At 34.7% G+C, this 12,705-nt stretch overlaps 1 protein-coding gene across 3 annotated transcripts; it reads right to left on the bottom strand.

Moving 5' to 3' along the window:
* Positions 1 to 236: 236 nt before the first annotated feature.
* LOC145592362 (uncharacterized) lies at positions 237 to 11,975 on the bottom strand. 3 transcript variants are annotated; one of them, XM_081648805.1, is made up of 17 exons: positions 11,830 to 11,975; positions 11,277 to 11,435; positions 10,875 to 11,135; positions 10,421 to 10,518; positions 9,599 to 9,761; positions 9,391 to 9,501; positions 6,347 to 7,276; positions 6,105 to 6,257; positions 5,917 to 6,016; positions 5,730 to 5,824; positions 4,031 to 4,222; positions 3,449 to 3,505; positions 3,295 to 3,366; positions 3,013 to 3,111; positions 1,604 to 1,735; positions 1,339 to 1,512; positions 237 to 788 (listed from the first exon to the last, which is right to left on the bottom strand). In XM_081648805.1, exons 2-17 carry the CDS (start codon positions 11,412 to 11,414, stop codon positions 624 to 626), a joined length of 2,940 nt encoding a protein of 979 aa, XP_081504931.1. In that variant the 5' UTR covers positions 11,415 to 11,435; positions 11,830 to 11,975; the 3' UTR covers positions 237 to 623. The 3 variants fall into 3 exon arrangements, with proteins under 3 accessions (XP_081504931.1, XP_081504932.1, XP_081504933.1); XM_081648806.1 differs by lacking the exon at positions 3,013 to 3,111; XM_081648807.1 differs by lacking the exons at positions 11,277 to 11,435; positions 11,830 to 11,975 and having other exon boundaries at positions 9,599 to 9,750; positions 10,875 to 10,989.
* Between the last annotated feature and the right edge of the window lie 730 nt (positions 11,976 to 12,705).

Genomic DNA, 12,705 nt, shown 5'->3' with positions numbered 1-12,705 from the left:
ATATTTTTTTATCAACTCGTCATTAACTCAATGTCCTGGCAACATGTTGAGATCAAATTCCTACTAAACTGTCTTAGGCAAATCAAATTCTTTGTTTTTCCTTTCTACTAAACTGTCTTAGGCAGATCCTGGGCAACAATGTGCTACCCTGCCAGGCATAAACTGCTTGATAAGAACCACAAAAGCTGGCCTATACAAAAGAATACCACTGAAAAAATGAGTGTACATGAAACGAGTAGCAAGAACACCAACACCCTAAAATATAATCCACAAAAAATAAATTACATCATTTACATACGATCAGTGCAGTGCTTTGGAACACACACTGACACACATACACAAAATCCATGTAATTACAGCGAACTAGATATTCTATATACAAGCTGCAGCTACACAGAACAACTTTTAGGCCACACCCTCACCCTCACCAGCTCGACTGCTTTAGCTAGTATGATGGGTATCTGCATCATCAGCTAAATTTCAGGCAATCTTGGAACATTAAAACTTGTGAAGGGAAGTTGGCATGTTGCACAACTTCTACCTTTGACAGGCATTACACAGAACAAAATTGTTCTGATTGTTCTGATACAAATTGGAAATAAAAAAAAAAGTGGGGATTCCAATCACCCAGGTCTGCTTGGAAAGGCCTTTCCCGACTTCACTGATTCAGATCCAGGGGCTGTCATCATATTTCCATTATCAGACATGTAGTAGTAGTTGTAATTTATTCTAGTTACCAAATCTGCCAAATGTGGAAAGTGCCCAACATTGATCTTGAAGGACAATACCTGTAAAGCCCCACATTGAGAAAAATAACACTATCATTACATCCTTCTTAACCTGCAAGACAGAAAATGCTATATGCAGCTAAAAAGAAAAGCTGCGAAAACCAAGCAGTAATTACACTGATTTATGCGTATTTTTGTCATAATTTCCCAAATTTATGCCATTTTAGGATATGTAATTAAATATATTAATGCAACCCTTAGGGCTGCTTATACCCTATCACTATTTACGACATCTTACTTTACCCTCATTAATTAATATCTTTTTACTACTCCCGCCCTCACCCACCTCACCCTCCCCCCCCCCCCCCCCCCCAAACAACCAATACTGTCTACCTAGCATTGTATGGTAGCCAAATGTGGTGAAATTAAGCACATTAACCTGCCCAAAACCACCATTGCTTACTTCCAACATTTGACTTCATTTATCTTAGTTTCTTTTCACTATGTACCCTCCCAGTTCCCACTAATACTTTCTCACTGCAGAATAAAAGTTCCTTCACTTCCTTGTGACTTTAGACAGATTTATCTAAGATGTGGAGAGAAAGAATACTCTGAGAAGAAAGGCAATGCAATCATCGAACTGCTTCTCAATACGTTCCACTTCCATTTCACATCTCGTTTTAATAGCAGAAATAGCTCCACCACTATTAAGTGTCTGCTGTATCGAGTAGAAGTCCAGAGCCAATCCAAGGATAGTGTTTATCCTGCTGGCTATTAGTGCCCCCTGTAGTTAAAACAATTTCACCGTAGTATGAACTAAGAATGGGTGGACACTATAAAATCATAACATATCAGATAAATGAGAAGATACATACCAGTTTATCAGGAACAACAAAGCATTGTCTTTGTATTGATAGCAAGTAGGCTTCATGTACTTCAATTACTTCGTCTAAAGAACATGCTGCTGCAATACCTTGGCACATCTCACGCCAGGCACTATGATAGACCTGCATCACCAAACGGATATGAAATTGACATTTTGTGAAACTCATGTTAACACTGACTAGATGATTACATTGTTTGCTACTATTAGACATCAAGAGCCAGTCTTTTCCTCTAGATATTATAAGTTGAGGCACTAGGAAGAATTAGGTATAAGGTGGGACGTTGCATGCTAATGTCAGCAAATAACATCACTCAACCCCACACCAAACTAGACGAGTATCCAGACCTAACTAACTAACCACCCATAATTTTAGTCTTCACACTTCTCGCCAAATAACCAAGCTTTTATGAACAAGACACCAGCTGATAGTACAGCTCCTGAACTACCCTGAAAACTATTTCAATAATGCTATTTTGAGGTTTATATATTGCTTACCAATTACCCCAAACAAAATTTAGCTTCTACCAAGGCTAGCACAATAGATCATGTGTCTTCTAGCCCTTTGTTTGGATTGAAGGAAATGGAGGGAAATGAAGGGAAGGGAAATCGAGGGATGGTATCTTTCATTTGGATAACAAATGAGGAAGGAAGGGAACTGGAGGGGAGAGAAATGGAGGAAAATATTGTAAGATAATGATCTCTCCAAAAATGGAGAGATTCGGAAGAACTCGTCATTTATCCCTCCCTTCCCCTCCCTTTCCCTTCCCTCCCCTTCACCTCCCTCCCCTTCTTTTCCTTCCCCTTTCTTTATCCAAACACATTGTAAAATCTAAACGGTCTATTCATGTCACAAAAAAAATCTGGAGCAATGAGATAAAAGTGTTTTAATATTGGAGGCAAGGTATACATCAAACTACACCTTAATCTTCAATCATGGGACATGAATATCACACACGTACAAAAGAACTTGACAAAATCTTGTCAAGCCAAAATACCAATGGGCTTTAATTGCGTGGGTGAGGTGTGTACCTAAAGAAGGAAGTGCTTTCCATTGCCAACGACAACTATTGACAGGAAAAATCAGAAGAAACGGAGACTTCTAATGACAGTTCCCTTTTTTCCCAAATTCACCTCCTCTTTGTTCTTTTAATTTTCAATTTATAAAAAGTTGGAAAAGTTGTTTGTGAAGATTTTCAGCTTAAAAAAATTGAAATCAATGCCACAAGTCAATAACAAGCCAAACTTTACTTTATTGTCCAGAAATACTAAGGCCGAATATATATTCATTACGATTTCCCCTGAAAACGGAAAGAGGGAGAGTACCAAGGAACATATAAGTAGCATAGAAAAATTAACAAGTCTGCTTGATGCAGGCTTTTATAAAGAGAAATATCTTACTCTATCCATCACATATTGGTGAAAAGCATCCACAAAATGCAAAAGTTTCTGTTCTACTAACCAATAATGCTTGAAGTTGACTGTCACCAAACCTTTTTTCTGTAAAAAATTGCCAATGAGAATGGAGCAATGATGCTGATAAATACTGTGATTAAAAAAAATTTCTTATATAAAAATAAGAAGATTAAAGTTGATTTTTCTTAACATTTTGCATGGCTCATATTTACTTGCCAAGGCTGTCACTAAACTAGGTAAAACAACAAGATGAAGAAAAAGTATAACCTTCCATATCCATCTCCGAACTTTGTCAAGTACAAACTTTGCACGCTTAACTTTCAATAGGAAATGCATCACCTACGTATAATGTTTTTCAGAAATTAGCAATTACTGATGTCAATTTGAATCAAGAAATAAAACTATATGCACAAAGTTTTACCTGGTTATACTTTCTAATTGCCTCAGTGTTAGCAATAAGTTCAAGTGGCCAAGAAACCTATGACATTAAAATATACACACTTCGTAAATTCACTGAAAACAAATGAGCACCCTGCAAATTTTGGATGGGACAAAAAAAGGAGCTAAATTGCCTACTTGCGCGCAACTTAAGAAGCAATTCAAGCAAACAATAAGACAAATTGACTTAAGGACAAAGGTAATTTTATGTTTTAGGGAGTCTTTTTTATGGAGCTCTAGGAATGTCTATTAGTTGAAGGGTGCCTGGTAACAATGTTTAGAGTAAAAGCGACAAGTCAGACGCCTACTCTTTCCAACTTCATCTAGGCTATACGTTTTTGTAGAGGAAGATATTAAGCCGAGTTTTCCAAACATCAATAAACTATAGGCCTCATGTGTAACAAATATAAAAGCTAATTTAGTTAACCTTTAATCTGATCCATTATATAACAAAGTTGATAATTTTTCATAAGAGATTAAAGTTTTTGTGAAGATGGTCACTTCATTCTCAGTATTAAAAAAAAAATAATAAATAAATAAATAAAAAAAAAAAAATGAAACCGACCTTGTAGGTGAAGTTGAGTACATCAAGACCATTAACGCCCGAGATATTATCATGACCTCTACGAGGAGTAGATGGAATAGCATTTGCATTCTGATGATCACTACCATCAAGACCATGAGGTTTTATGATAGAGACAACCAATGAGTCAGGCACAGTCAATAGCATGGCATCTGCAGAATTTCTGATGGACTCCTAAAATAGACAACAAAAAGATGCTAAGAAACCAAAGAAAGCAAGCAAGTTCAGTCATCAAAGAAAACAAGTTTAATCTAATTTGCCAGAAAGCAAGACCAAGTTCCAATAAAGCTGATGGAAATAAATCACAGCCTTGTTTGGTGATTTCCGCAGGGAATAACATGTTACAAAAAAGCTCCATTAATATAGAGTTCTGATAAAATTTCCATGGAAATGAATTTCATATCATATAAGGTTTAATGAATGCATGTAAAACACAAAATAATTTGAACCAACAATTATAAACTACTCATTTAAAAAACAAAATATGTACTTTGGGTGACGGATGAAAGATGGAAGTGCAACATACCCAACACCCCCGCTTCCATACTATCATAGGAGCCAAGTGACAAAAGGAACTTCAAGTTTCATGATAGGTGGTCAATCAAACAAAGTAACTTTTTCCACGCAACTTGAAGTTCCCATAACAAACTATGTCTAACCAAATAAAGCCCGAGAGACATATTAATAAGCACACAAAAAACGGGACAAATAAATAATATAAATCATACACATCTCCACATTTTCAACTTCTCTCAAAATTTCCTTGCCTTTGGTTCAACAAATAGTAGATTAAAAAAGATTGAATCAGTTGATATTCAAACACTCCCTCCATTTCTAAATACCCGCAACAGTTTGATCTAGACACTATTCATATACTTCCTCTATTTTTTCAAATTGCACCTTTTTGGGCACAAGAGTCAAGAAAGGGAGTAAAAGGTGAAGATACCAAAAATGCCCATGTGACTACAAACAAAGGAGAGAGAAAAAAGGTGGGGATAATTTTGGTTATTATCAAATGTAGATAAGGGTATAATGGCTATTTGGTATGTGAACACATGATAGAAGTTTATGAACGCATACCATACGGGGAATGGTGCAAAGAAGAAAACGGAGGAAATATTATTTTAACTACTCGTACATGTTTTACTAAGATGTAAAAATCAAATGTTAATATGTTATTGTGTAAAGCTGTTCGATTAGTCTCAATATATATTTTCAAACATTTTTTCCATGACGTTTTATTTATACATTATTACAAATATCTAAGTCAACCTTGTATGATCAATGTATCCAAATCCAAAGGAGATCCACATCAGGGAACCAGGAACCATAGCCATGAAGGGGAGCAATCAATATAAAGAGACATCCTTATATATTTAAGAGGAAATGTGGGAATATTTGTCTATTGCTTATTTTACTTGAAGCAAGTTGATTACATATTAAAGGCCAACATAGTGCCTCAAGATATCATATTTAGATAAAAAAAGATGTGATTCAAAGTTGGAGGGGAAATTAAGAGCATTTTACAATTCTTATTTCTACTATCATATTAACTATCCTTCCACCCAATCTTTTGTGGATTCCTAGAAGCCATAGCCTCATAGACTAGAGTAAAAATATGTATAACTTCAGAATCAAATTTGTCAATGAAAGTTCTCTCTAGGATTCTCAAAACCCTCACCTGCAGTATTAGATTCAGCTCAAAATCATCATCCCATGATTCTCCTTTATCCATTTTATTGAAAATCACTAACAAGAAGTGCTGGAGAAGATCCCCTGAGATAAGCATCCACATCAACCATATAAATCAAATCCTAATCAGCATGGTCATAATACTCAAATAAATGATTGGAAATGGTAAAAAATACCTGAACCTAACAAGTATATAGCACGCAACACTTCAAGCTCATCCATCAGTCTCCAGTACTGGAGTAACTTTGACAGCATGTGACTTCCAATAATATCCACCTAAAGTATGCGGGGGAAAAAAAATTGAATAAGAACCTGTACAGTTGCTACTGATGTTTATTTCTCTAAATAAATAGGAAGCAAGAACCTGCTTATTAATGTACACTTTCAGACATTCATGCAATATAACCGTAGGAAGGGGTGAACCCTTTGGTTCAGCAATTTGAATCCAGCGAAGAATTCTGGAGGGCAAAGTACTATTTTTCTGGAGAGGTAACAATTCTGACATCTGAAGGTCCTCCTGACATCAAATAACAAATCATTTATGGAGAGGTGATCTGAAAAAAAAAGCACACATAATATCATTAAACAAGTATTTGAATAACACACCTGGTATGAAGGGAGAATTGTAGGAAAGGGAAACATAGCTTCTAAAACTTTTGTCTCTTCTATTGAACGAAGCAATTGAGACTCACTATGTTGAAAACCAAAAGCGAAATTGGTTTGCTTGGTTAATAAAGACCCTTCGTTCTCAATATTGAAAAAAGCCTCCCGTAAATCCTCATCATTTAATGGGGGAAGATTTGCATTTTTTGACAAGGTCAAGGTTCCTAAGGCATCTTTATTCTTGTTCAGTAATTTTTTACAAACAGTAATAACTGGGTTTTCAGGACAGAAAGATTTCAGAAGTTGGATTTCCTTTACCAAACCAGTCTCAACATCTCTTTTACAATGAGGCAACGTAGTTACAACTTGACGAGAAGCTTCTCTTTCCTGTAATGTACTATCCAAAAACTCAACCCAAGCCTTTCTTGGGCATTTCATATTAGAACTCTCACTCTCTATTCCTCTAAGATTTTGCTTCTCCACATCACATTGAAATAAACAAGGAATCATAGAGGCTAAATCATTTTGCATAAAGTACTTGTACACATGATCACCATGACCTATCATACCAGCCACAGACACAAAAAATAGCTCTACCAATGTCAACCCTGCTGTACTGTACCCTCTATGGGATTCACTAAGATCATTAACACCGCAAGTACTTCTAAAACCCCCCAAGTCCTGATACCTCCCTCCTGAAGGTGATGTCATACTTGAAGACATTGGAACATGCCTGATCAACTGCAGAGACTTTCCAGCAGAAACAATTTCCTTAGCTATGTCCTTAATAAATAATGGGCATGCTTGCTGCTTAAGAGCCATGCTTGAGATCTCAGAGTCAACTTTTTGATGTGTTAGGGATCTCCAAAGATAGCTTTTCTCCCAAAATTCAGTATCTATAATTGACACAGATTTATTTTCATAGAAGAACAACTGTTAGAAAAAACAAAGAAATGAATATCAAAAGTGAAAAACAACAACAAATAAAGAATTAAAGAAAGAGAAATTGTAAGACAAATTATTCATCCTCGTTGAGCAGGGACAAGTGCTAACAAAATGGGGAAAAATAAACTCCATGTGTGAAGGTATCTAGATGTCTGAAATATATATATATATATATATATATATATATATATATATATATATATATATATATATATATATATAAACGGCAAATTGGAAATTTCATAATGTTCTTATACACCTATAAACATCTAAATATATAACACCGCAATAGCAAGAAAACATAGCAATAAGCCAATAACCAATCCACAAATTTTTTTTGCTGCCACTAAATGTGGCATAAAATTTTCTTCACTGAGAGCATTTGCAACAAAATGAACCACTCTGGATCCGACAGTTACCACAAACATCTTACAACAACAAGGCTTAACCCAAAAGGAATTGGGATCAGCCAACATGAAATGTCATTCAACCCATCAGTGAAAACACTGAAAAGTGGAGCAGGACAAATCAATTAAGAAAGTAAAATAAGGCAAGTGAAACTAGAGAAAACATGGGTAGTAAAAAGAAACCCAGGGTGACAAACTAACACTCAAAATTTAGGCAAAAAAATTAAAATTTGAATAATTATTATAAGTGGAAAATAATTATAATACACTTTACAAGTTTACACAGATTATGGTTGAAATATACTTTACAGTTTTACATAACCTTGTCTTTCTATTTTGTGCAGAAGTTAGAGGTCCTAAGAATTTACTAATGTGTGTAATATTATTGTATACTCTAATATGTTACTTCAGTTGTATTAAACTATCAATATGCTAAATTAAAGACAGATAAGCTGCTATTTACAAGCTACTTTGGGATATCTCTTGCAAGAAAGATAAGCTGTGGGTTAGATGGATTGATAATTATTATATGAAACGTAGATCCCTGAGTGAGTTTCAATGCCCTATTGATATGTCTTGGCTTTTGAGGAAAATTTTAGCTTGCCAGCAGATTATTGACAATATTGGAGGGTGGTCTGCTATTGTGAAGAATGGGAAGTTCTCAATCAAAAGTGCTTATCAGAAACTTAGTGGAAATTTCCTTAAGGTCCAGTGGAGAAGGGTCATCTGCAACAACAGTGCTACTCCTAGAAGCATATTTATTGTTTGGTTACCTATTTGGAGAAGATTATCAACTCTGGACAGGCTTGTTTCTTGAAATGTCATAACAGATGCAACTTGTAAACTTTGTGGTCAGGGCTTGGAGTCTACTGAACATTTGTTCTTTAACTGTTCTTTTTCTGCTCAAGTTTGGCAGCAAGTGTTACATCTCTTCAGTTTTTCCAGGAAGTCAGAGGGGTTTGCTAAAGAGTTGGAGTGGGCTATTAAGTGCAGTAAGCGAGTTACAGTCAAGCATAAACTTTTTTTGATGCTTTTTGTAGAAAGCATTAATGCTATATGGTTGTATAGGAATAATTTCATTTTATAGTAAGCTGAGTAAATCGACAGCTACTACTTTTCGTGATATTAGTTTCAAGGTTGCTTGTAGGTGTTCGCATGAGCAACACAATTTTTTGTTAGACTTGTACTATAAGTAGGTTGTTTGGGTGGGGTTCTGGCGGTTTGTGCTAGCCTCTGTGGTGTTGTGGTCTATGTTCTATCCTTGGTGATTAATAAAATCTATAATTAATTGCCAAAAAAAAAGACAGATCAAAATGATAATGTAATATAACGATCTATAACAGATGTCTCAGCATGATATTATTATAAAAGTAACGTAATGATATTACGGAAGATGAATATCCATACAGAATAGCCTTTATTTCAAACAGCAGAATAGATTCTGTGAAATCTCATCATCCCACAATACACGTACACCATGAAACTCAAATATCTCCACCTTAAACTCAGACATGATTTAAAAGGCAGCATCAAAGAACATACAAGATACAACCCATGGGTATATCCATTCACCCATCCCAAGCTAAATCCTAAGAGCAACAATTCCCAAGAATCATTTTTTAGTGCCTACAAAATCCTGAGATTACATTTGATAAAAAAAAAAAAAAATCTAAAATCATTTTCTCAAGAGATTACCTCATTATAAGGATCATCTAGGATTCCTTCGAAAATCCAGGAATCAAGGATCTCAATATATGGCAATAGACTTCCAAGAAATAAATATAGAAGCATCCTGTACGCATCCTCCTAAAAGTTGCATAATTTGTCATTAAAAACGAAAATAAATTAAAACACAAGCATTAAAATAAGAAAATAAAAAAGAACTATGTTACTTTAATACAACCTCACCACCCTGCACAAGACAAGTTTCATTTAGCTTCTTGTAAAGCTGATCAAGGATATGGACGGCCACTTCAGCAGCAGGGGCAGAATGCTGAGAATCAAGCCAGAATTTCGGGACAACTTCACGAACCATTTGTAACAAAAATTCAGCCCCTGAACAAAGGCTAAGATAAATTAAGCATAGTCAGATAATCCCTATGCAAAAGCAAAGATATAATTGTACCCAACTCCAAACTAAACACCATATACACATCAGCTCATACAAGGATTAAAAAAAGATCTCTACTGCCAATAAAGGGTATAGGAGATCCAGATTCTGGAATTTTTACAACAATGAAGCATATAAACCCACTCCTACATGCATGAACACCATTAAAACGAGACTGGAGGCAAAAGATGAGCAACAAAACAAAGCCGAACACAACACAATATCCGCAATTCCTAGAACAAACAAAATGAACTCTTGGAGTACATTGCAATGTTTCTCTGCCATGATATGATCAAAGTGTGTGTGTATATATATATATATATATATAATATTTTTTTTTACTTTTATTTAAATACCATAAAATAATTTATTTTTTTACTTTTTTTACAAAATTTAGTGTTGGAAGTATATATTGAGCAGCCATTAGGCAATAACACGTCAATCGCCACAGATGCCTCTTGCTAAGCATCCATTAATCTAAATAGTGCATTAGTACATTTACAGTACCAACAACAAACAACAAATGCACATAGCTAGGAACAAAAAAAGTTTACCATGAAACTAGAATTGCATTTAAGATAGTATAGGGGCAATATAAATAGATAGAGTGCCAACCTGGACAAAGAGTTGGCCATCCCCAAAAGTGTTGGAACAGTCCTTGGATCAGAGTCATTTATCTTTACATCTTCCTTCAAAGCAATGTCTCGCAGCCTCTGTTCCAAACACAAGCTAGCTAAGCCAATATAGTAAGCACCAAACAAGAACTCTATACTATTTACATCTTACTAAGTTAATTGGTTTGTCCCAAAAAATTGGTATATACACAGATAGTATAATGCATTTCCCAATATAAACATTAAATTGTACAATTACAAGTTTACAACTACCAATTTGTGCTGTGTTGCCACTAATTATTCAAAACAAGGGTAGATGGGAATCCAATATAATTACTTATTCATATAAGTTTACAATGTGACAATTTAGTTTACAAAAATCAGAGCATTTTAAACTTTAACAATAACAATGCAACTGAGAAAATACAAGCAGATAAACAAAACAACAAATGAACCTTGAGCCAAGATGAAACTGAGCTCCCGAATGCCCTCAACGTAGGAAAGTATTTCCCCTCTTTCTCAATTCGTTCTACAACAAGCTCTACTAGCCTCAAACAAGTTGCAGCGTGCAAAAACTGATGGAGAACATCATGTAAACTAGTTTGAGAGAGGTGAGTAACATACATCCTAGTTTTGACATAAAATCGACATTGATTATCATCCCAAGCAAACAAGGGGCTAGAATTACCCAGCAAAATATGCAATACACCTTGAACCTACAAAATGAAAAACAACATAAATAAACGAGCTTTCAAATGGGCAAAATAATTTACTCTGTATTACATAAAGAGAAAATTAATAAACCTAGAACTAAGTTTTATCATTTTTATGGATGCTGATAATTGAAACCGAGATACCAATTCAAATTCACTGGTCTTGTGGGAAGTAATTGATGTTGCAAAGTATACGCAGGCCTGTCCCTGAGCCGGGGCAGAAGGGGCGGTTGCCCTGGGCCCAGGGAGAAAAGATTCATGTTCATAGTTCCATCCTAACATTGAAGGGTTATTAACAAAATCCTGCAATACAATATCAACAAAATTCGACTCAATTATCAAATTATGATTGAAAGATCACATAAAATTCTTCTCTTTTAAGAACATCAACTTACATTGCACACATCACAACTAAATTTGATTCAATTATAAAATCAAGCTCGAAAAATCAATTAAAATAAATAAATAAATTCTTCTCGCTTAAGAGTATCAATGTACATTGCACATTGAATTCTACAACAAAATCACTCGAAATAATCATTTATAATTTCAGTAACAATAATCAATTGTCCAATAATCCACTTACGAAGAACCCTAATTTTTATACTCGAAATCAAATCAATGACAGTGTGAAACTAAACTAGATTGTGAAATTAAAAATCAAATGCATTGAAAAATAAAAATAAAATCATTTTACCGTGGAAGCTGCTTCAATGGAGAAGAGAAAGCTTGGAAGCCGTTTCAATGGGGGAGAGAGAAGTGCAGCGTAAAAGTGAAAATGCTCAAAATAAATAAATTAAAAGAAAAAAAAAATTAAAACACGACCTATATGGCTATATCTCTATTTCCCGGCAAAGGACTTTAAATTGTAACTTTTTTTTCTACTAGTATTTTACAACGAAAGATTTCAAAGAGATTAAAAGAAAGCTTTTAGATACTTCGATAATTGTTGTGCATAATTTTCTCCGATTATGCAGGGATTTATAGTTTCCTGCATAAACAGTGTTTACTCGATATATTAAACATGCACTGAAATGTCTAATCAAGCATGAGTTTACCCTTGTATGTGAAGCTTAATGGTGATATCTGGCAATATTCTTAATTCGTTCATATTACGCATACAATGCGGATTACAACACTCCCCCTTGAATGGATTTCTATAGGATGACTTCTAAAAAAATTTACATTTAGGTAAAACAAATTTACTGATATTGTACATATATGATTAAAAGAAAGATCCAATGGGATATAAACTTGTACGAAGGAAAAAGAGTACAACACATATAGGGCTCCCCCTTAATTTTACACAGATCACAAAAGACTACACATGTCGGTCATATGCACGATTTTTTGAAATTCGCTAGGTGTGAACAAATCGGCTAAGTTGTTACATGATTGGATCTGCTTGACATCGATCTTTCTTTCTTTCTCCAAATCATGAGTAGAAAAAACTTTGAATCGATGTGTTTCGTTCTATCACCTTTGATATAGCCTCCTTTAATTTGTGTAATGCAAGAAGTGTTTTCTTCAAAAGTTGTAGTTGGGCTTTCTTTGGTTGTTTTGATGCCGCTCT

The sequence above is a fragment of the Chenopodium album genome, chromosome 18, assembly GCF_948465745.1.
Source record: "Chenopodium album chromosome 18, dcCheAlbu1.1, whole genome shotgun sequence".
Taxonomy (NCBI): Eukaryota; Viridiplantae; Streptophyta; class Magnoliopsida; order Caryophyllales; family Amaranthaceae; genus Chenopodium; species Chenopodium album.
The sequence above is the reverse complement of the archived record's forward strand: the minus strand, read 5'-3'. Positions and strand labels throughout refer to the sequence as shown.